We start from the raw sequence: 24,074 nt of genomic DNA, 5'->3' as shown, positions 1-24,074 counted from the left end.
CGTGAAGCCATATGGTCTCTAGTCTCTATTTTTCAAAATTTGCAGGACTGATGACTGATTGGACAGTGATGCAGGAGGGAAGGTCTCTGCATGTCAGTGACTAAGTGACTGAAGATGACACTGCCTGAGACGGGGAGTATTGCAGATCTGGGACGGGCAGGACAGAGGAGGCTCTTAGTTATACGGATGTGGAGCTCACAGGAGCGGCCCAGACTGGAGATAGAGACTTGGAAGTCATCAGCATATGGTTGGTAGTGGTCAAGATGGTCCAGGGAAAAGGGGCAGAGCAAGAGAAAAGAGGAGGCCTAGGACAGAGTCCCAGAAGAGCAGAAGAAGAGGTGGTAAAGGAATCGGAGAGAGGAGCCAGTGAGGAGAGGGTGGGCCAATGAAGCCAAGGAAAAGAACTGTTTTAATAACTCAGCAATGGGCAGGCATAATTGGCTGAAAAGTATACTTTTAAAATTTGGGGGCCGACAGGGAAACTCTAAATCCTCAAAGTTCTGGGAAAAAAGGCAAAAATGCTTAAAGATGCATAAAATTTGCAATACCTCCCCTATGGTGCACCAAAATTACCAATTGTGAAAAACCACACACTGGAAATACTCATTTTTGATCCGTTTGTCATCCAAACCAAATTGTCTGTCCAGAATCACCAGAGCCAGTCCCATCCCCTTCTCATACACCAGGGGGCGCACACGCACTGTTTGTGAATTCAAGTTCAGGACAAAAACAGGCAGTGAATCAGGTGGTTACCAGAACCTGATCCCTCAGCCCAGATCCTTGAACATCACAGCAACCTTGCCCTGCACATTACCACGTGATCCCTGAATCCAGGCACCTCAACAATGTCCAACAATTTTATTTCTCACCTGACTCCAAACTCAGGTGTTATACCAGAAACACCCCGCAGAAGAAGCCCCACAGAGGAGAAATGTCATCTCTTCCTCTGCTCAGTTACCTGACCCAGGGCAGTGGGGGTAGGTTCCCCCATCCTTTATGGTGAAGCCTAACAAGCAGTGGGGGGGGGGGGCGGGGGCGGGGCGGTAGATAGGAAAGAGCTGGTGTGGCTTTGGCTGACTCTTGAGTAGTTGTAGCATGGATTGCATGGGGGCGGGGTCTGGAGGCAGGGGCTCTTGGGTTGAAGCTCATCAAATCCCTCTGATCAGTGGGTCTTGGAATAAATCTTCAGGTAGGTTATTGGTTTCACCCAGACATTTCTAGGGTCATCATTTGAGTTTGATAAGAGAAGTCAGAAACTCAATACTGAGATTTAAATTTGACTTGGAGGGCATTATCACGTCTTTAATTCCGAGGCCAATGTAAGGTTCACAGTTGGAATTGGTATAATATTGGAGTATTAGCCAGCCTCTGCTTGGGGTTGACACTAGGTCAGAGAAGTGGAGGGTGAGCATGAGGATGAAGGGGCTTTGTATGGGGTTTCTGCAAAGCCAGTCTCATCTTGGATTCCAAGATTATTATTAAAGCTGGGTTGGTTTAGGGTCCTAAATGGTCTCAAGGTTGGGTGGGGTTTCAGGTCAGTATCTGTGTTTGGGGGTCCTTTTCTGGTGACTCAATCCCAACTCTGGAATTGAGAATCCCAATTCAGAGTGCATTGGTGTTGATCTGGGGATGGGAGAGCAGTACTGGAGTTTTATGTAAGGCTTGGGGTTCAGAAGAGAGAGAATTGGGGTCCATAGCAAGGTAGCTTTTGGACTTTAGGGTTCATTTAAGGACTGCGGGCTGAGCATTAGCACAGGGGTCCATTTAAGGTCCAGAGTTGGTGCTAACATCACTATCAAGGTTAGGGCAGGTAGAGTAATAAAGAGGTTTAGAGTCAGAATTGGTATTTGGGATCAGTACAGAGGTTCAGAACAAAATTCCTACTTGTGCTAATTTGGGGGCAGATTAAGGGCTTTGGACTCAATTGGGTTCAGGGCAAGGTGTAAGCTCAATATCAGGTTCAGATCTGTATGGGGAGGAAATGCGGTCCTAGAGTGGTATTAGGTTCATGCTAGGACTGGGAGCCACTAGAAGGATCTGGATGTAGTATCAGAGTTTGGTCTGTCCATGTTCATTATTGGGGTTCGGGTTCAACATTGAGGTTCCGGTCGGTTTCGACTTGGCGTAGAGTTGTGGCCTCTCTGGGCCTCCGCGGCTCCGCGGCTCTACGAGCGAGAGTGCACGAGGGGAGGGGCGGCGCCGGGGACGCGCACGGCAGGGGCAGGGGCGCGGGCGCGAGCGAGAGGGGAGCGCGCGGCTGGAGCTGGCGCGGGAGCGGCGGGAGCGGTGGCGGCGGCAGAGGCGGCGGCTCCAGCTCCGGCTCCGGCTCGGGCTCCGGCTCCAGCTCGGGTGGCGGTGGCGGGAGCGGGACCAGGTGGAGGCGGCGGCGGCAGAGGAGTGGGAGCAGCGGCCCCAGCGGCTTGCGGGGGGACATGCGGACCGACGGCCCCTGGATAGGCGGTGAGTGACCCCCAGGCCCCCCGCCAGCCCCCTCCGCGCCCGTCCCTTCCCCGTTCTCCTTGCCCTCCCCGCTAGTCCACCCGGCGGAGCTGGGGGCGGTCCCGGGGGGACGAGGGCGCCGCTGAGGCCGGGCCGCGCCCCCACCTGCCGCGCCCGCAGCCTCGGCGAAGCCCCCCCCACGCCCCAGCCTGGCGGCTCCTCCCCGCTCACCCCGCGGCAGACGCGCCCCCAGCGCTGCCGGCTGGCTCGCTCCCCGCCGCCCCTCGCTGCCTCCCTCCCTCTCCGCCGCACCTTAGCCGCAGCCCGCCCCCCCCTTCCCCCGCCCAGCGCAAAGTTTCCCGTTTGCGCTCTTGCTCCCCCTCATCAGTCCCGCCTCGTCCCCCCTTCTAGCGCGGACGCGCTCCGGGGGCGGCCCTCAGACCCCTCAGTCCCCGGCTCCGGGCGGGTCCAGGCCGCGCCCCCGCCCCCGCCGCACAGGCGCCCCCTCCCAGCCGACGGGGGATCCGCAGCCGGCGCGCCCGGGTCTCGCTCGCGGCCCCGGCGCACGTGCGGTCCCGGCCTGCGCCGGGCGCGAGTTTGGAGCCCCCCACCCACTTCGTTCGCGAGCACGGGTTGGGGAGGGGCCGAACGGGTTGTGCCCGCCCCCAACCGGGTGCAACGCCCTGGAGGCCCTGGAGCGACCTGTCCCATGAGGACGTGGCCACTCGGACCCGCTCCGAAAGTTCACTCAGTGGCTGCCCCGCGTCCCGTCCCGTGTCGTGCCGGCTCCCCATCGTCGTGCCCACGTCTCTGTCTCGGCTGCTTTCTGTTTTCCTTGGCGTCTTTGCCTCCCCGTGTCAGTGCCCCTGCAATCCCAGGGTCTCTCCGGCTGTCTCCGTTCTTTTTCCCCAGATCACTCTGTTCTTTCTCCCCAGGTCTCTCCGTTCTGTCTCCCTGGGTCATCTTGTTCCCTGTTCCTGAGTCTCTCTGTTCTCTCCCCTTGAGTCTCTTCTGTTTCCTCTCCCTGGGTTCTGTCTCCCTCCCTAAGTCTTTCTCTGCCTCTTGTCTCTCATCCATCTCTTGGTGTCTCTGCACCCTCTGTGCTAGGCGCCCCCCCATTTCCCTGGAATGCTGCCCCTCTGGTTCTTCCACCTCGGAGGGGGAGGGGCTAGACTTTCTCCCCATTTCAAACCCCCCTGTCCCCCAGTGCAGGGCCCCTGAGTTGGAGCAGGTTGGGGGTGGGGAGCGCTACCTGCCTGAGCTGTGAAATGGGAGAGGGAGGCTGCCCCAGCCTGCGGGTTGTCTGGATCTCCCTGAGGGGCCACAGAGCAGGGCCGGGAGGCTGGATTAGGATGAGGAAGGCTCCACTTCTGAAGGAACAAGGGCAGGGATCCAGAGCGACCTGGTGCCAGATCTGGCCTGAGAACCAGGGAAGTGCACTGGGGTGAGAGGCGTAGAAAAGGATATGGGGTGGTGGTTCCAGGCGGGTGCTCATGGGGAGAGATCTGCTGAGAAGGGAAGATCTGATGGGGGATCCTTTGGGAGGCTTCGGGGATCTGAGGGATCCAGAAGAGAGTTCTGACAGGCTATCTAAGGAAATTTCTGTGCTTAGCGCCTTATTAACTCTTGCTTCAGGGAGCATGAAAATCCCTGTTTTTTACTGATTATATGAATGAGCCTAAGGCTTCGAGAAGGAGCAGGTGTAACTCCCCAAGTACAACCCCCTACATTCTCAGCCCCAGGCACAGGCCACACTCTCTCGTACCCTCTTGCCTTCATTTCCACACTCAGCTCACCCCCCTCCACCCCCACACACACTCCCTGTTCAGCTGCTTTCTTGACCCCACTCAAAAACCTGGACCCGCATGCCGGCCAGGGCTCAAGCAATCTGTGCCTGCACACTCGCAGCACACCTGTGCACATGCACAGTCATCCTTGTGCATTTTTGTATATGCACTTTCTTGCACATTTTACTTGCTCAGTCTCCCTCATCATTTGAAGTGTCTGTATAGTGTTGTGTGTTTTTTTTTTAGTTTCTTTTTCCAACTGCTCTTCCTTTTCCCTCTTTCAACAAGAAAATTGTTTTAACATAATTCCTTCCTTTCTCCCTTTCTTCCTTCCTCTTGCAACTACTGATACCTCCCCTTTATCCAGCTTTGTGTGCCCTGTGCAGGTTGGCTTGGTGTACAGGGCTGCCAAGAGAGGAGGGGGTGGTTGGGTGCTGGTGAAGAAATTTGGCGGGGCAGAGTTATAGACTGCAGCAGACGTAAACTAGCAACACATCTTTTGTAGGTAATCATATTGATATGCAGCAAAATACCAGCCCTGGCAATTTGGGCACAGTCCACCCTTTTTTCCATCAGCCCAAACTATGGGAGTCTAGCTTTAAGGGTCCTCACTGGGGGCGGGGAGGAGGGGACCCAGACCTCCTGCAACAGAGGTTGTGATACATACCACGGCTCCTCCACTTTCCAGCTTCAGGCCTCAAAGAGGCCCCTTTCTCCCTGAGTCTCAATTTCACTCCCTGTAAAATGGGGCAGCTAATCCAACCCGGACTTGGTCCCAGGGCTGTTGTTAGAATCCAAGGGAACTGTGTGGCAGTGCATCATCAGCAGTGGCAGTCACTTCCCATGTGACTGACACTGCTGTGTGCTTGGTCCAGGCTTGCCGCCAGGGCCCTGCCCTCGAGAAGCTCGTGGTCCCTGGGGGAGCAGGTTGCACCATGAGAATGCAAAAGCAATTCAGTTACCTGTTATTGATTGCTGACTGTGTGCCAGACCCCGGGGTAGGCACTTTCAGCCCCGGCTGCCTTGCTTCCTTTGGGACTAACAGCTATGTAGAAGAGGCAGCCCACGCCTAAGGTTCAGGCATCCGCTCAACTAAAGCAGCTGCAGTTCTGAGTTGAGTTAGAACATTGGAAGAGTTCATCAAGAGACAGGGGAGAGTTCAGAGGTCAGGGTGAGATGAGTCCCAGAGGAGACCAAGAAGAAGTGATCTGAACTGGGTTTGAAGGGATGAATAGGAGTTTGAAGAAGAGAGAAAGGACTTGAGGTAGATAAAAAACAGTATGAATAAAGACTGGGAGGTGTTGTCACTTGTGAAGTATTCAGAGATGTGGCAGATCACAGAGGGCATTGAATGCCCTGTTAAGTACCTATCATTTTACTGTGAGAACCCAGAGAGAAAACACCAAGCTTAAAGCTTGGATAGGGAGGGTGGAGTGTGCGGTGGTCAGGTTTATGTTTCCAGAAAATGCTCTGTGGCTATGGGAAAAGGATGGAGACAGGATGCCCAGTGGGGCAAGAGGTGCAGGTAAGTAAGGTAAGAGAAGATGCTGGCTTTGATAGGTGGTAGCATGGAGCCATCTTGAAGGCACACTCGTCAGGACAGAATGATTATTGCATGTGGGAATGAAGGAGAGGAAGAGGAAGGAGTCCAGGTTCCTGGGAGTGGTTGAGCGGGCCTTCACTGAAGGCCCTGAAGCTTCACTGAGTTAGGGACTTGGTGAGGAGGGGCAGAGAATAAGCTCTTAGTTGGACATGTGGCCCTTGAGGTATTTGGGGCATTTGAGGCTCAGTGCAGGAGGCGCATCAAGGAGGGGCTTTGGTGTGAGGGTATGGGAGAGAAATGTGGCCCGGACAAAGAGAAGCGAGAGCTGTGTGAGAGCGTAGAGCTGTGCCCATCAGAGAAAGTAACCTCCGACAGTGGGGAAGAGCTCGAGTTTTATATTGCTAGGGTTGGACTCTGTTTACTAGCAGCGTGACTTTAAGCAAGTGGCTTAACCTCTCTGAATCCATTTCCTCATTTGTCAAATGATTATAATAAAAACCCATGCCTTATAAGGGTTGTTATGAGGATTGAAGATAGTATGTATAAAGTGTGCATAGCACAGGGCTTGGCATCTAGTGAGTACTGTTGTCTGTGTTTGCAGTTACTGTAATCATCCTCAACAGGGGTGGTGTAAACCCACTCTCCCATCAGGGGTCACATGAGGTTGCCTTTAATAAGAAGATAGACTGCTAAGGTTAGGGTACCTGTCTGCCTAAGGTTGCTGCAATTGTGGGCTGAGATTAGCAGATCGAGGAGCTCAACAAAGGGGGTGCCCAGCCCCCATTGTTATCGATGGGATTGTGAATGTTGCTCAGGTGTTTGACCTTCAGGTGGTGGGCTTGAGAAGACTAGAGGTGAGGCCTGCAGAAGAGACTCCAGGTTTAGGGTAGGTAGAAGGGCATTTTGAGAAGGGGCAGCCTTGGGGTATTGAGTTCTCCGTTTCCTTCCACCCTCCCTGGGCCCTGGGCTCCTACTGAGGCTCTTTCCAGCAGCGTCTGCCTCTGTGGTCCAGATGCACCACGTCTCTGTGGGACCATGACTTCTAGGTCTGAGGACTCCGGTTTTAGCTCCTTAGCAGTATTTTAGCTGCTGTTTCTGGGGACTGTTCCCGGTGCAGCCACAGGGGCATTCTGGGGGTTGCTCCAGAGGGCAGCTGTGCCTGTATTCCCCTAGATAGCTACTTGCCAGGTTTCAGGCTTGGCAGATGATGGGGAACCCTGCTGGGGCCAGCCCTGGGTTGACCCCAAGGGCTTTCTTTCTTGATATTGGACATGACTGTGGACTTCACCCTTTCTGAGGCCTTTCTGGGTGCAAAGCAGTGTGATTTCTTTCTTTCTTTCTTTTTTTGTTTGTTTGTTTGTTTGTTTGAAATAGAATCTCACTCTGTTGCCCAGGCTGGAGTGTAGTGGTGCAGTCATGGCTCACTGCAGCCTCCACCCCCTGGGCTCAAGCGATCCTCCTACCTTAGCCTCCTGAGTATCTGGGACTACAGGTGTAGTCCCACCTGGCTAATTTTTGTATTTTTTGTGGAGACGGGGTTTTGCCATGTTGTCCAGGCTGCTCTTGAACTCCTGGCTCAAGTGATCCACCTGCCTTGGCCTCCCAAAGTGCTGGGATTACAGGGGTGAGCCACTGTGACTGGCCAGCAGTGTGATTTCTAACTTGGGTCCTGAACCATTCCGGCCCTTTCTGAGTAGCTTTCTAGTCAACCTTCCAGGTGTCAGTGCCAGCTCTGTTCTGGGGGTGTATCTGGTTGTCCTGATTGTTCTGGGCTCTGTCCCAATGTGAGTGTAGAGTGGTTCTGGGAGCTGCAGTTGGTGAATCTGAGTCTTTATTTGGTTGCCTGATAGGTTGTTTTGAGATCAGTTTGATCCCAGACTGATGTGGATCAAAATTACTGTCTGGCTTTTCTAGGATCCTGCCCTCACGCTGTTCTGTGTGCCTCTGGGTCTTTGCAAATGTTTAGTCTTCTAAAATGGTCCCTGGCTGCTTTGGGTACACTCCTCTTTCCAGGTGTGGCTTCTGCTCCATGTAAGGCCTATCTCAGATTCCAAGCACGAGACCCTGCTATGGCCCTGGGTGTGGCAGCAGCGCCTGGCCAGCTTGGGGGAGGCCTTTCCCATTACCCAGTTCCCTGCCTTGGACTCTGCCCCTCTGCCCAGGGTCTCTGCACAATGGCGTAGCCAAAAACCTCACTTGAATACTGTGAGGCCCTGCGGGCATCTCTAGACAAATGGGCCTTTAAGTTTGGGGCCTGGAAGCTGGTTTGTCTGGCCAGACCCGCCGGGCAGCCTGTGTGCTGGGAGCAGCAGCCGCTGGAAACCTGGAAAGGAGAAACTCGACTTGGGGAGCTGGGAGGGAAGCATGCAGAGAGGGCCGCGGGTTCTGGTGCAGGTAGGTGGGGAAGTGGAGGCTGGGTCGGTGAGCTGGTGAGGGCCGTCTTGCGTCAGTGGGGATGGCCTTCAGTCAATGAGAGCACCTCCATATTGGCAGAGGTGGTTAGTGCAACTTGAGGGTAATTTCCAGGTGCAGAGGTGTGTCCTTGATTTCATGATGAGGGTCAGTCTTGGGCCAGTGAGGACATTCCCATGCACCAACCTCCCACTGTGGTTTCTTTGTGTCCGTTATAGGAGGAGCCAAGGTGGCAGAGTGTGGGGCGAGGATCACTGTGCATGTGGGGGCATGAGGTGAGAAGCCTGCTACAAGGTGCAGCTTGCGTCAAGTAGGCCAAACAGCTGAGCTTCTGTGAGGTGGTGTGGATGTGTCTGACCCCCACCCCCACTCAGGATGGCACCCACGCTGGTGGAGGCTCAATAATGGCTCTAGAAGGAAGGGGCTGGGCTCTGTCGCTGCATGTGTGCCAGCGGAGGAGGCATCCAGGGGCACACCTTCATTTTAAAAATTATAGAGAAGCAGAAAGGCAAAAATAAATATTGCTTCTGAAGCTTCTTTGAAGACTGGCATGTATGTTGGAGTGTGTTCTTCCAGGCTGGGCTGTTTTCTTTGAACTCATTCATGCGTTCATCCACTCATTCAGTGTATGTTGACTGAGCACCTACTATGTGCCGGCTGTCAGCCAGGTGCTGGGAATATGGAGATGAGCTGAGCAGCCACAGTCCATGTTCCTATCAAGCTTATGGTAGTGACTCAGTCATTGTAAAAATATGTAAAGAGTCATGTTTGTGGTCACGGCTCCAAGCCAAGGTCCAGGCGGGTAGTCTGGGACATCGTGGAAGGCTTCCCTGAGAAAGTGCCACTGGATCTGAGATCCGAGGGTAAATTGGCCGGAGGAGCACGGGTAGCCTGTGCCAGGCAGTGGCATTCAGCACCGGCAAGGTTGAGAGATAGGAAGAAATTTGGCACATTTGAGGATCAGAAGAGGAAGTTCCCATTCTGGCAGGAGGAGAGCATGGGCAGGTAGGGCCGCAGAGGTGGAACGGGCTGACTTTGCTTGGCTCCGGGGTCATGCTGAGGAGCTGGGCCACAGAGTCTATTGCTGAGGTCAGGGACTTGGTCTGTGTTGCTCACAACTATATGGCTAGTGCCTGCAAAGATGCCTAGCACATAGTAGGTGCTCAGGGAGTATCAAAATGAATGAGCGAAGGAGTGAAGGGAAAAGATGGGCATTTTTACCAGATGGGGATGGTTCTACATGAACATTTCCATAACCTGCTTTTTTTTCTGCATAAACAGCAAATTTTTAATGTCTTTCTGTGTCAATACATATGCTGCTGTGATGAAATTCTTGATGTTTTTTCATATGCTTTCCTTTCTGTCCAGAAAGGAGCGGAGGCCCTGGTGCCCTGCCCTTGGTGCTGAGTATCCGGCAAGAGTGACTGGGGTGAAGAAGCAAAGACCTGGTGAGTGTGCCCCAAGAAGTGGCCAGGAGCAGGAGGGCATAGGGGTCCTGTGGGCCAGGCTGAGCAGCTTAGACTTTGGTGCAGGGTCAGTGGAACTATATAGGGGGTGTCAGCAGGGGGCATGACATGATCCAGTGAGCACTGGTGAGAGATGTGGAGGCATGGACCAGGGAGGCAGTGACAGAAGTGGAGAGAAGGGATGTGAGTGCTATTTAGGAAGGTGGAGTGGACAGGACATGGTGAAGGATTGAATGCAGAGCATGAGGGAGGGGAGGTGTCACGGATGGTGCCTGAGTTTCTGGCTGGAGTGGATGATAGAGGTAGATAGGGAATGACATATAGCTCGTCAGCTACTGTAGGTGTGAAATAGGCTTCTGGTGATGTCCTGGGACTTAGACCAGGATCTATCTTCTGCTTCTCCATTCACCACGTTTCTGTAGAAAAGAGTGTTCCCATCAACTGTAGGTTGTGGTAGAAAGAGCATGGTGCCTGCAGGATCTGGGCATGTCCTTTGCATCTCTTTGAGGTCCCCTTGTCCTCCTCTTTATTAGAAGCACAGAATGGGTGGGCTGGAGTTGTAGGGAATGAAGTTGGCGAGTTGCTTTAGAGTCAGCATCATGGGCCTTGGATGTCAGGCTAAAGATGTTAGACTTTTTTCTGAGGGCTATACAGCAGCATTGAAGGTTCTTAAGCAGAGAAGCAATATCCATGCATTCATCTGTCCATTGCCCATCCGTTCATTCATTCATGGAACACTATCTGAGTGCCTGCTCTGGAATAAAGTGGCAAACAAAAGTGCAGATTTGCATTTTTATGTGCTGAAAGGTGGCATTGGTCTGTGTGCAGGCCAGGTTGGAAGGGAGTGATTGAAGGCAGGAAGCCTACCAAAGAGGCAGGAAGTGATGAGGTCTTACTAACATAGTGGCAGTGAGGATGGAGGCAGGGCAGATTCAAACTTATTGATGGGTTAGATGTGTGGGATGAGGACAAGGGAGCATTTAAGGAGGGTTTGCAGGCTTGGTGACTGAGCAGATGGTGGGGCTGTCCCCAAGACTGGAGACCCTGGAGGAGGAGTGGGATTGGGGCAGATGAGTTCTGGTTGGGCCATCCTGAGCCAAGAACTCAGTGGGTCTGTTCATTCTCTGTAAGCTCCTTGAAGGCAGAGCCTCTGACTGTCTTGTTCATCACCCTGCCCACTGAACATCCGGACAGGTGGCTGAACTAACAAGGCTGTGGAAGAGATGGGTCTGGCCAGGGTAGGGGAAGGAAATGTGTGTGTCTTGGGTGTCTGCTGGAGTTCAGGCCCTATGCTTGGTGAGATGGGCACTGGGGTTATGTAGAGAGTGCAGCAAGAGGGGCTGTGTCACAGGCTGGAAAGGTCAGATGGGGAGGGTGGGTGTAGGGACATCATGCGTCTCTTCGCCTCTCCATCCTCAGATGATGGTCTGACCTACCTTGAAGTCCAGTCTTGCCAGAAGAGGTACCTGAAGGTAGAGCCCTCTGTCCTCTGGGGAGGCCACTAGCTGATGGCATGTCTGATGGGGTGAAGATGGGGTGTGCTATAGGGCCTGACTTCTGGAAGCTGGGTAGGGCTGATATGGGGGTACAGGGGAAGGTACTCTGAGGTCCCGAGGCCAGGTGCCAGCTAGTACAGGAATTAAGCCAGCTGCTTGGAGCTTCCGTGGGTACAAGGCCCAGTGTGCCCAGGGGATTGGGTTCTGGGGCAGGGGCCAGGTCAGGCTCTAGACTCAATTGGCAAAGGATCTTGTTGTCTGTGTTGGGGTTTCTCAGCCTCAGCACTGTTGATATTTTGGATCAGATAACCCCTTATTGTGGGGGTGGGGCTTGTTATTGTAGGGTGTCTAGCAGCATCCCTGATTTCTTCCCACCAGATGCCAGTAGCATCTCCCCGCTTTCCCCAGTCTCGACAATCAAAAATGTCTCCAGTCGTTGTGTAATGTCCCATGGGGGCAAAATTATCCTGAATTGAGAACCTCTGGTCTACAGCCTCTTGCTGCTTTCACTATGCTGTACAAACGTGGAAAACTGGGGCGGGTCAGTGGGGAAGACGGACAGTGATGGGCCACTTGAGCAGAGTTCTGAGGGGTGAGGAGTGCTGGGGCAGGAGAAGGTCATTTTTTTCCAGTAGACAGAACAGCAAGTACAGAGGCTTGGAGGCAGCAAAGTTGGGGAACAGTAATCCAAGAAGGACCCCAGCCCCAGAGAAAGGGGCCTGGAGGCTTAGGGATTACAACTGCAGGAAGATACCTCTGCTAGTCCCCTTTGGCTGTTTGCCCCCAGAGCTAGTCTCCTGCTGACCCTTTGCCACCTCCGAGTCTGTGACACTCCTCCTAATCTTCCCTTCCACTCCTCAGTGAGATGGAAAAATTAAGAGCTGCAACAGGGTGGGACTCAGCCCAGCTGGTGGGAGCCCCAATACCAGCCGTGGGAGGGAGGGCTGTTCCTGGCTCCGCTCACAGATTCCAGCCAACTGGCTGGAGGAGGGAAGGCGGCCTCGCCCTCTTCCCCACAGGCCCCTCCTTCCCTAGGTCAGGGGTCCTGGCTGAGACTGTGATTTATTCCTGTCATAATCCAGTGGTTGCTTTGGTGAGACTTGGAAACATGTTGGTTTTCCCTTCCCAAGTCTAACAAGGCCTGTTTCCGCCTCCGTGGCCGCTGCTGCAGTGCCACGCGGTGAACTGTCCAGGACATGACAAAAGGGCTCGGTTAGCTGCCCGCTGGTTAGAAGATGAACAGCTCAGAGCTCACTCTGCCGACAGGCACTTTCCTTCCCGTTGCCCAAGCGCTGGCCTTTCCTCTTGGCCGTCTGCTCTGTGGGGCCCTGGATATCCCTCCTTCTGCTCATGTCCATTTCTGGGCCCCAGGGTCCTGGCCTGGGGAGGTAAGGTGGGGGAGGCTGCAGAAACAGGTGGTATCTGGAGACTAATTAATATTTGTGAATAATAATGCTTGCCCAAGGAAACAAATCAATCTGTGTTTGCATATTTATGGCGAGGACTCAGGAATGATCCCAGCTGTTCTCCAGCCAGGGAACCCCCATCATTGGTGTCACATGGTCCCTTGGGCCCCCACAGAGGCTGGCAGGGTGCTTAGGGTGGGCTGCATGGAGGTGACATGGCTTCTGTGTTTTGTAACATGAACCTTCTGTGACGTTCATACGCGAATGCTATGGCTTGCTCTAGTGCCTGCTGCTTCCTTTTCCCTCAAAGCAGTGATTCCCAGGCTCTTTGGTTTCACGAACCAATACAATTTCCAAAAGCACTCAAGAGCCAGACATGGGGTTGGCAATTTTTTATCTTGCCAAGTAAAGGCATTATAAAAAAACAACTGTTATCTGCTATCCCCATCATTTCATACAGGAAAGAACATTTTAACACCAAGGACAAAATTTGAGAATAAAGGACAGTTCTTCCCAAGAAAGGGCAGTTGGCAGCTTTACACTGACGTAGCAAAGGAAAAGGATATATTAAAACCATTCTGAATGTGGAAAAATTGTGTCCAATTATATTCTATAATATCATACGGTATGTAATTGTGTTCCTGCCCAAGTATGTCAGCTTGGCAGAACGGATGGTCCACAGTGCAATTCAGAGACGAGCTTGAGTGCCCAAGTGCCCCGGCCTTGTTTTTATCTTGGTTGTTGAAAGCCCAGGCTCACCCAGCCATGCTGGTGAAGTGGGTGCTCTGCTGTGAAGACCGTTGCATGGATTCACAAGGTGCTCAGCCTTGCAACCGAATTCAGGCTAGCAGCAGCCCTGCCCCCTGTTCCTTTCCCACCTTCTCCCCGCAGGTGACCCTGGGACTCTGGGGGCTGGTGTAGGGCCAAGGTCTAGACTTTAGGCCAGGCCTGGGGATCCAGGGCTGCTCTGCTCTGATGAGGGAGGCCCTGGAGCTGGGAGTGGCCTGAACCGCCTGACACCAGGGCAGGCTCTGTGCCCGGAGTCCGGGGCGGGAGGCAGTTTGCTTTCACCAGGAGCTGGTGAGGGAGAGGCCCTGGCTCGTACAGCTGTGTGGTTGCCCGAGTAGTTGCCTGAGAATGTGTTTGTGTGTGTCCCTTGTGTTTCCCCATCTCCCTGGGCGTCTGTGTCCTTGTGTCCATCATGGACCACTGGAAGAAGCTCTCTCTTCTACTTTCTGGATCTGAACAAAGTGTCCTGAGCACCCCAACCCAGAGACACGGGGTTCCTGGAGGCCCCAGGAGTTCTCTTAACACCCATGGCCAGACTCTCATCCAAGCTTGTACCACATGGGTGTCTATTCTGGGAGTTTACCCCCACGATGGCTCTCCTGGGAGCTCTGCCCCCACCGTGATGTCTGTAACAGCACGTTACATCTCTGTGATGATGTATGGGGAGTTGCACCCCTGTAATGTCCTTATCAGGCAGCTGCACTGTACCCTCTGGGTCCACCCACGTGATATCTAGACCACATGGTTATACCTCCATGATGTCTGCACCTGGGAGTTACACTGCTATGATTACTGCACCAAGGCGGCTACAGGGGATTAAGCCTCTGCTCATTGTACTGGGGAGCTGTATCCTGTGATGACTGTACTGTGCGTTTTATTTTCAGAGCAGGGAGATATGCTCGTGCTGGGGGCCTATGTCCCTATGAAGCCTGCCTGGCAGGGGTTACATGCTTGGAATGCTTGTTCCTGGGAGTTAACATCTGTGACTATTATAGTGTTATACCCGTGATGCCGGTACAAGGCCTCTGTACCCTGTCCTTTGGTGCAACACAACTATTGAGTTATAAACTCATGTATCTCAATCAGGGGCTCCAGGATGGTCCATCAGAGGCCCATACCCCCATGATGACCTGGCCTGGCATAGGATACCAGATGTGTCCACAGGCCCAGGGAGGAAGAGCCACTCATAGTCCACCACTTGATGGCCGCTGGGAAGGTGCTCCATTGTTGGCTGCATGTGGCACCATAGCACAAGCTCAGGCAGGGCCTTAGTGATGTGTGACCCCCATCCCAGTGTGGCCTTGCAGGTGTCATTGTGGTCTCAGCCGCCTGAGCTCTGAGATCATGGAGCAGATCCCCCCTTCCAGCTTGGTGTAAATGGACACCCATCATGCCCCTTCAGTGTTCTTACTTTGTTGTTCAGCTCCTGTCTCAGATTTTTGGTGAGATCCTGGGACGGGGACAACTCTCACCCCTTTTCCTTTGTGTTTGGCCCCATCCCACTTTGCAGTCCCACCTGCTTTGTCCAACACCTTTGCTCAACTGCTGCTCCCTGACCTCATGACCTTTGATTATCTCAGTTGAGACAAGGGTTCAACTTTCAGAAAGGACTGGAGCACCTTTGAGCCCTGCCCCTTCCTGTTTACCTGCCCTGTCACCTTGAAAATTCTCTTACCATTGTGGGTCAGCGGGGACCTGGGTCTGATCACAACTCCCTGACCGAAGTCCATGGGTATCAGTGCGGGGCCCCAGGGCGTGTCCGTCGTTACGCACTCTGCTCTGTTGTGTCTTCACAGCATTCATGAGGGATTGACCACGTCTCATCCCTCTGCCCAGAGCATGGTGTGATCAGAGCTTGTGGGCACTTCCATACATCCCCTGGGGTCCCCCGTGGGGGGTATGGGAGAGAGACCCTGGGGAGCTCACTCTCCCTGGGGCCAGGGAGCGATAGCAGCGTATCTCCCATGTACAGTGCGGCCACACTAGAGGCTTCACCCAGGTGTGCCTGGGGGCACTCCAGGCCAGGAGCCTTGGGAGTAAAGGCCTAGAGGCATTCAGCCAGTTCCAGAGGCTACTCAGTCTTTTTGTGCATAGCTTCCTGTCTCAAACATCGGCGCCTGAGGCTCACACCCCATCCTCCCTACACTCGTTCGGCTCTGGGCTTCTGGGGCAAGGGCAGAAGAGATGTGGGGTTTGAATTCTAGGGTCTAGCACCCCCATTCCTGGCCACTAAGGCCTCCCTGTGGTTTCTCTGTGAAGTGGGAAGGTGCCATGGGAATTGGGTAGGACGAAGGTGGCCAGGCAGGGCAGCAGCAGCTTGTCAAGAGCACGTCCTGGCGAGCACTGATGGGTTGTGGCTTTGGCTGGAAGCCTGTGATACCTGGAGCTCATCTTCTGCTAACAAGCCTGTGTTCTGGGACCTGTGCTCAGCGTGCTTGTGGAGTCTGGCCTCCCACCTTCTCCCTCCCTGCTGGGGAGAGGAGGGGCAACAGAATTATCCCGGGGAGACGCCAGAGTCAGTCTGCTTAGCCCTTCACTGCTCCTTGTCTGTCTTGTCTCTCTGTCTTCTGTCCCACCTAAGCGTCTCTCTGACCCTGTTTCTCTGTCCTCTTATGGGGTGAGTTAGAAGCTCAAGGTCTGGAATGGAACACACTGTACATTCTCTGATGTCACCCACTCCCTGTACCCCCTACTCAGGTTTAGAGAATGGCCTGAAGGCCTCCTGCACTCTTTCTCCCTCCACTGTGACTATTGGGCTGTCCTTATGGGTGCTGGGGAACCAGTGAGGAACTTGGGTGGTCACTGGGGTCAGAGGTCTAGGTGGTCATTGCACAGCCCAAGTGGTGGGGGGGGGTCTGTTGAATGAGGCTCTGCATGGTCAGTCGGTCAGTGGGGGTCAGGAAGCGACAGGGGTGGCCATTAGGGATACCAGTAAATACCAGCTAACTAGCTCTGCCCTTCTCTCCATTACAGGTTGATTGTCCTGGGCTGTGGCTGGCTGTGGAGCTAGAGCCCTGGATGGCCCCCGAGCCAGCCCCAGGGAGGACGATGGTGCCCCTTGTGCCTGCACTGGTGATGCTTGGTTTGGTGGCAGGCGCCCATGGTGACAGTAAGTCTGAACCCTCAAGGTGCAGATCTCCCAGGTTGAAAGGTGGCATCCTTCCCAGCAGGACTCTGGGATGGGGACAGACCGGCTACTAGGAGAGACAGGATGGTCTAAAGGTCTAAAGGCCAGAAACCCTTTAGACCTTCTGTCCTAAAGAGCCCCCACTGCTTGGAGAGCCTCTTTCTAAGGAATACCTGGGTACTTAGGAGCATCTTTAGGCACCAGAGTGGGGCAGTCGAATCGTGACCCTGTCTTACGGGGCCAGGGTGAGACCTGTCCTGGATTCATGTGGTCACTGTGTGATGTGCCTGTGCATGTGCTGTGTCCACTGTTGCAGATCTGTGCTGAAGGCACAGTGTGAGCTACAGCCAGGGGTCGGCATGGGAATCGGGGGGTGGCACGCAGGGCATGTGTATGGATGCATGCCCAGGATGCTGGGTGTGTCCATAGGTCCAAGGAAGGTCAAAAGCAGGAGCCACCCATAGCTCTTCCCCTACGCTGGACCCTCAGGATCCAAATATCCAGATCTGAGCCCCTCCTTCTCTTTTCATGGGGACCTTCTAGGCAAAGGAGCATCCCCCCCACCCCAGCTCCTCAGCCCTGGAAATGGGGGAAGGATTGTGTTTGGCCAGCAGGAAGCTGAGCAACGCCCCTCTGTGTGTGTTTGTGTTAGAAGGGGGTGGAATTGTCCCCATCCAGATCCAACTCCGAACTTTGGTCCCTTTCCTGCTGCCCTTCCCCCTGCCTGGCACTATGAGACTGGCCGCAGCCCGCCCCGTCACCATGGTTACCTCTGCTTGGTTACTGGTGGGAGGCGGGGCACAGGGCAGATTTAGCCAATGTGCAAGCTGAGGGGGAGGGGCGAGGTCGGAGCCAAGGTCCCTGGGGGAAGGGGCAGTTCCCAGCCTGTCCAGAGCCCAGGGGTGATCCAGGGCCAACCCTGGGGTCAGCCCACGGGTCACCAGGCCATAGGGCTCCCCCACCCGCCTCCGCCTCCGTATCTCTGTGCACAGATCTCTCCCCTTGCCCCACTGGGGCTCTTTCTTCTAATGGCTCATTAATTATTCAGAAACATTCTGGAGTGGGTGGGACTGGCGTGGTCCCGCCCTTTGTCCTTAGGTGCTGGGTCCTGGGTGGAGCTAGAAGGGAAAGGAGAAGGGGCAGGCATTCCCAAGGGGTGGGGCGAAGGGTCATGGGAGCACCAGGTACCAAAGAGAGGGCTGGGGAGATGAGAGCAAGGAACAAGACAGGTGGGGAATCACATGGGGAAGTGGGGCAGGGTATCTCCAGGCTTGCCTGGAACCTGCAGGGGCAGGTTGGAGTAGAAAGCCCTATCAGGTGTGACCCCTGTGGTTGGCAGGAAGGTGAAGGCTTGTCCAGGTGTGGTCAGCAGCTCTTGGACACTGAAGTACTGTCCTTGCCCTCCCCGCTGACCTAACCCCAGGCACTCTGAGGGCCTTCAGACGGGAGCTCTAGGGCAGGGAAAGGATGGCCCAGCTGGGCTTCAACAGATAACACATTCTGGGAGAAGAGCTGCCCTCCTACTGCCTCAGACCCAACGCGCTCCAACCTGTACCCCTCACTCTCATCCCCCAGCCTGCTGTCTTCCCGCGTTGTCTCCTGTGAAAGGCATTACCACCCACCTGGTCACCCAAGTCAGAACCTGGGCCTCCTCCCAACCTCCTCCCTCCCTGATACCCCACATCTAATCCATCACCAAGCTCCGTTGCTTCTACCTTCTGAATATCTTTGGAATGCATCCACTTCTGTCTCTCCCGCCTTCATCCAAGCCACCCTCAGCTCTTGGGCTTTTGCACGCAGCAGCCTCCTGACGATTTCCCTGCCTCCAGTCTTTTCCTTCCTAATCCATTCTGCATTCCAAAGGTAGAGTCATGTCACAAGGTGAAAACATCATCATGTCACTCTTCAGTTTAGAATCCTTCAGTCCCTCCTGGCCCCAGGCCCCCAGGGTTGTAACCCTTCTCTAGGCCCTGCATTATCAAGCTTCTATCCACCTCGTCCCTTGCTGTCCCCCCACCCACCCCACTCACCCACCATGCTGACTTCTTTTAGTGGCTCACCAGTTCCCAGTAGGAATTGGTAGGGGCAAGGCGGAACAGTTTTTAAAGCAAAGTCAAGAACCTCCATGCTGGTTCCTTAGGAACCAAAGCCCAAAGCCCAAAGACCAGGTCTTGAAGGTAGAAAGCAGCTGAAGAAGCTGAAATCCTGCCTTATCCAGGTAGGGAGTTCGGGGGACTCAGGCCTTCTCCCAGGCGGAGAGCCATGGGGCAGGAGCCTGGGCTCGGGGTCATGGTGACTGAGCCCCAGGAGCCAGGGTCTGTCCTCCGGGCCTGTCTTACACTGCACACACTTTCGGATCTCTCCCTGCACTGAGGCCGGTCTCGGGCTGAGCTTGGGCAACTACTAGCCAGGGGCAAGTGGCCATGCATGGACAGGGCCACTGCAGAAGGTAGGGTAGGCCCCCCAGAGAATTGATGGCTGGGGCAGTGAAGCGCGGAGCGGACAAATGTGTTTCAATAGGCCTCTTAACTAGACAAATGAATGGGGGCCCTGGCCTCTGAGGGGAGTGGAGGGAAGCGGGTGGAGAAGCAGCTGCCAAGAGTTAGCCCAGAGGCCCCAGCGTCAGTGCTGCACACGCAGCTCCAGTGGAGATTTGGGCACACATTGGGGTAGGATCTGCCACAGCGCAGCTTCCCCAGCCGGGCTTCGTGGTTTCTCAGGAGGGGAGGTTGTGGGGCCAGAGGTGTCCTGAGCCAGGGCAGAGTTTTTTGCTGATCTCAAGTGCGTGTCGCGTGCCTGCCTTCAGGCAGGACCTGTAGTATGGAGGCACAGGCTTGTGAGCAGTGACCACAGGGTGTGCTGGGTGGGTGCACTGACACAGGCCATGGCAGAAGCATCTTGGGAGGGGAGTTGGGAGGCTTCCTGGAAGAGGGGAGCCCTGAAGGGTGAGTGGACATTTGCTAATGGGGGCATATTGCATAATGAGGTGGGGTTTAGGGGAAGAAGCAGGAATGTGGCTGGGCTTCTCTGTGGAACTCATGGGAGAGCCACAGTGAGAACCTGACAGCATGGGACAGAGGTGGGGTCCCGGGACCAGGTGGGAGTGAGACCCTAGGTATGGCCCATTTACCAGAATCCTAGGAGCCCAGAGCAGGATGCATGCTGGCTGGAGGGGTGGGTGATGGGTGGGTAGACAGAGGTGGGCAGAGGCTGAGGAGCTGGGAGTGTGTCTGTTGTGTCATTTCCCTGCTCCCCAGAGCCTGTGGAGCACACAGGGTCTGTCGTCATGCTCTCCCCCTTGTTCTATGGGTGGCCTGTCTAGACTCTGCTCCCTGTGGGACTTCCCACAGGTTCCGTTGCTTTCTCTCTCTCGGCCTGTTTCCCTATTGCACAATGCGGATAATCACGCCTAGCTGGAAAGGTTAACTGAGGTCACGTGGACGAGGCGCCTGGAACCTAGTATGTATGTATTCCCCTTATCTGAGGCCGTGACCTGGGGCTCTTGCTGTGTCTCTGGGAACCAGGCTTGTCTCTGAGTGGGCTCCAGGGGGCACCAGGAGCAGTCAGAGGAGCTCACTGAGTCCCCGCCTAAGCTGCTCAGAGTCGGGGAGATCTGCCTCTCCAGAAGCTCCCTGCCCTGCCCTCACTGGCCCTCACAGCCCTGCTTCCGTGTTCCCTTTGTGTACGTGTGTATGTGTACTCCATGGGAAAGGCACAAAATAGCAGTCAGTCTCTCTATAGAAGAGCCTTGATGGTGACCCAGTTTGACTGTCCCTGGGGCTGGACCCCTACAACCTCCCTGGGAGGTGGTTGCAGCCGCCCTCTTCCAGCCAGTTCCACTTATTCCTTTCTTAGGCCACTTCCTCCTACCCTGCATGGGTTTGGTGGCCCGAGAATGTTGCCGTGCATACCCCAGGAGCTGAGCTGAAAGGGCTGTGTGGCTGTGTGTGTCGGGGAGGGGGCATGCTCTCGTGGGGTGTCAGGCCAGGCGGCAGTGGGTAACTGGTAGAAAGGCCCTCCTGGTGTGTTCTGGTGGCACCCTGTTGACCCAGTCACAGAAGTTGTGTTCAGATCTCCCTGAACACCAGCTATGGGTCAGGCACTGGGCAGAGTAGTCAAAGTAGCTTGGTTTGCTGCCTGCCTGGGGACCTGACACCGTGGGATCTGGTCAGTGCTGGGATGGGAAGCCCCGGGCGCCTCAGGCCATGGGACACAGAGCAGGCTCCTGCAGCAGCTTGGTCAGGTGGGACATGAGAGAGGGGCTGGGCTGGGCACGCTTAAAGGCAGGGAGGAGCCCGAGGACCTGGCCTGTCAGGGTAGCCTGGGTGGTGGGTCCAAGCTGTGTGCTCTGCACAGTGCTGGGCCTGTACTATAGTAGGTGATCAAAAAATACTTGTTGAAAGAGTAAAGAAGCCGGGTGTGGTGGCTCACGCCGGTAATTCCAACACTTTGGGAGGCCAAGGCAGGTGGATCGCCAGAGCTCAGGAGTTTGAGACCAGCCTGGGCAACGTGGTGAAACCCTGTCTGTACCAAAAATACAAAAAATTAGCCAGGCATGGTGGTGTGCACCTGTGGTCCCAGCTACTCGGGAGGCTGAGGTGGGAGGATCGCTTGAGCCCAGGAGATGGAGGCAGAGGTTACAGTGAGCTGATTGTGCCACTGCACTCCAACCTAGGTGACAAAGTGAGGCCCCCCTCTCAAAAAAAAAAAAAAAAAAAAAAGACTAAAGAAAGGTGAGCCTGAGAGCTTGGGAGGACCACATTTCAGAGGGGAGTGGAGAGAGGAACGTCAGGCCTGTTGGTAGCTGAGTAGAGGTGTGGTTAGATCTGAGCTCGCCGAAGATTCTCTGCTGAACGAAAGGGGCAACGCCTTGTCTCCGGTGCTGTGTCCTGCGGGTGGAGGTGGATTGGAGGGAAGCGGAGGGCGAGGCCTGGTCGAGGGGCGGGGCATGCCTGTCTGGTCCCCCGGGCTGCACTGGGCCAGCCTGGCCGAGTCTGTTGGGTAGGCGGGCAGGGTGCAGGCTCCTCTCCAGCCTCCAAGGGAGGGGAGTTGTTCTGCCTCCTCGATAGCCCCAGGCCTTGGGCACAGCCCAGCCTCCCACGGCTCTCGGGCCCTCCTCCTTCCAGGCCGCCGGTGACCCACACCTGGCTCTCCTCCCCGGCGTCTCCTCTCTGCTTCTTTGTTTGGAGCTGAGGCCCCGCCCCGCCCCGCCCCGCCCCCAGGCCCACTCGCCCGGCCATTCCGGTTCAGCAGGTTCCAGCGCCCGGTTTCTGCCGCTGCAGGTCCCGGCAGGAGCTGGAGGGGCACTTTTTCCCCGGGTTTCTCTGCCGTGGTGCAGCAGGAGCCGCAGTCCTCATCCTCCTCAGTTTCTCAGTTCGGTCCTTCTTTCATTTTCCACCCCTGGGTGCCAGGAACTGGGTCAGACCCTGGGACAGGAAACCAGGCAGGCATGCTCTCTGCCCTGCCCAGGGTTATGTTCTAGGAGGGGAAGCAGCCATTAATCAGACACCAAAAATGTGGAAAAGTAATAGCCTCACACGTGTGCTTAATAAACCGTGAGTGAAAGTTATAAGCTCAGCAGGTAGGTAATAAGCTAGGAGCAGTGCTGTGGGAGGCAAGGGAGTTACCCTCAAATTTCAAACCAGGAACTGAGCACATGGGTTGGGGGCAGGGGGACTGGAGAAGGCAGTGATATTCAAATGGAGAGCAGAAGGATGAATGGAAGTTAGAGGGTACGGTGGAGGTTGGCAGAAGTAGCAGCTTATGCAAAGGCCCTGTGGCTGCAGGGAACATGACATTGCTTCTTTAGAGCAGTCAAAGCTGGGGCTCTGGGGAGAGCAGCTCGGTCAGACCCGGCGGCTTTGTCTGCCATAATAGATGTTTTGTTTTGAGAGTGATTCGGGGGCCTTTGGAGGGTTCTGATGGGGCTGGGTGTCGGGGGAGTCTGTCAGCTCACTGTGGACACTAAGTATAGAACAGACGGGAGGCATGGGGCAAGCCTGGAGGCAGGGACTCCCGTGTGTTAGGCCAATGGGGTGCCAGTCAAGGGAAGGTGGTATCTGGACTAGGGTGTGGCAGCGCAGATGGAGAACCCTGAGCTGCTCTGTGGAGGGCTTCAAGTGTGGGGGAAGAGTGCGCGGTATGGGGGTGGGGGACAGGAGACACCCCCAGTGGAGTCTGAGCAGGAGAGTCGTGTCTGAAAGCGCCTGTCTAGAAGGAGCAACAGGGGCCAACTTTGCAGACGGCTGCGGTTGGGAGAGCCTGGAGCCTCATTGACGTGGCATTCAGGGGAAGGGCGAGGCACGCTGGGGGGTTCTGGACCTTCTGTGGTGTCTCCTTGTCTTTCTAGCCGCTACAGCCTCCCTGAGCTGGCTGCCCAAGCCTGCCCTAGGCACTCTAAGAACATAGTCAGTCCCAAGGTCTCCCTCCAGGGAAGGCCATAGGTGAGCTTAGGAGTGAGAAGGCTGGATCAAAGCCTGGCTCCATGCCTGCATCCCTCTGACTTGCCAGTCATTTCACCCTCTGAGCCTCTATTTCCCCACCTCTTAAATGGGGATAATAATACTACCTACCTTATGGGATTGCTGTGAGACTGATAATGTTGATACGAATGATGGTCTCACTCATGGAAGGCCCACCACGTAAAGCAGTTTACAGACATTCCATCTATGACAGAATCCTGTGTCGCTATTTTGGAGATGGGAAAACAGAGGCTCAGAGATGGTGAGTGACTTGCATAATAATTACATAAAACCCCCAGAGCCCCTGGCCCCTGGAGTTCTGAAAAGTTCCTTCCCTGCTGGTACCTGCAGCTACTACTCCCTACCTCGCTCCCATAGACCCTCTCCTCCTTGGAGACTCTGCCCCATCTGCTGACCCTTCTCTGCTGGATCAACACCTTCTCCATCTCTGCTGGCTCCCATCAGTATTTAAACATTGCCTTTCGTATCTGTCTTCAAGAAAAAAAGAAAAACAAAAATTCACAAACCTCCCTTCCCCCCTCATCCTTTCCAGCTGCCGGCTGTATAGTCACCTGTACTTCCCTCTCTCCCTCATCACCTCCCAGTCATTCTTTGACCATCTTTGGTCTGGCTTTGGCCCCCTACCCACCACTCCACTGACTCTGTTCTTGTCAAGGTCCCTGACAGTCTTGTGTGAACTGTTTTGTACCAGGTGTTTTACAGTCAAACATGCCTGGATTCAGGTCCCAGATGTGCCCTTCATTGGCATGTGACCTTGGACAAGTGACTTGACTCCTCTGAGCCTGTAACCTGGGGATAATAGCAATGAAGGACTAAAGATAAAGAACCTGGTGCAGAGTGGGTGCTTGGCAAAGGATTGTGATCATTGCACACGTTTCTGTGCCAGGTACCAGGTTGGGCCTGGGCTCCTGGGGACCGAACAGGTGGTCTAAAAGGTCATTTCTCACGGCACTAGCCCTTTTTGGAGCTGTTCGTTGGCCTCATTAATAGGAAACGGATCAGCTGTCAAGATTAACGAGTTATTGCTACAAGATTGTAGCAAATGGGTTGGGCTTCTCTGGGTTCATGACCCTAGGTGGTGGAATTCTTAGGGATAGGGGCTGCGGGTTGGCCCTGGTATGTGTACT

The 24,074-nt window shown here is 54.8% G+C and overlaps 1 protein-coding gene across 10 annotated transcripts in view; it reads left to right on the top strand.

Moving 5' to 3' along the window:
• Window positions 1-2,262: 2,262 nt before the first annotated feature.
• Window positions 2,263-24,074, top strand: part of PTPRF (protein tyrosine phosphatase receptor type F) — a 93,209-nt gene continuing 71,397 nt past the window's right edge. For 7 of the 10 annotated variants that reach the window (XM_073007399.1, XM_037998210.2, XM_073007398.1 and 4 more), the window contains exons 1-3: window positions 2,263-2,460; window positions 9,550-9,629; window positions 16,312-16,447. In XM_073007399.1, the coding sequence (XP_072863500.1) occupies window positions 16,357-16,447 (91 nt within the window). In that variant the 5' untranslated portion in view covers window positions 2,263-2,460; window positions 9,550-9,629; window positions 16,312-16,356. The remainder of the gene's footprint in view (window positions 2,461-9,549; window positions 9,630-16,311; window positions 16,448-24,074) is intronic. The other 3 variants (XM_037998211.2, XM_007979084.3, XM_073007396.1) reach the window with 2 other exon arrangements.

The sequence above is a fragment of the Chlorocebus sabaeus genome, chromosome 20 (genome assembly GCF_047675955.1).
Source record: "Chlorocebus sabaeus isolate Y175 chromosome 20, mChlSab1.0.hap1, whole genome shotgun sequence".
Lineage (NCBI taxonomy): Eukaryota > Metazoa > Chordata > Mammalia > Primates > Cercopithecidae > Chlorocebus > Chlorocebus sabaeus.
The sequence above is the reverse complement of the archived record's forward strand: the minus strand, read 5'-3'. Positions and strand labels throughout refer to the sequence as shown.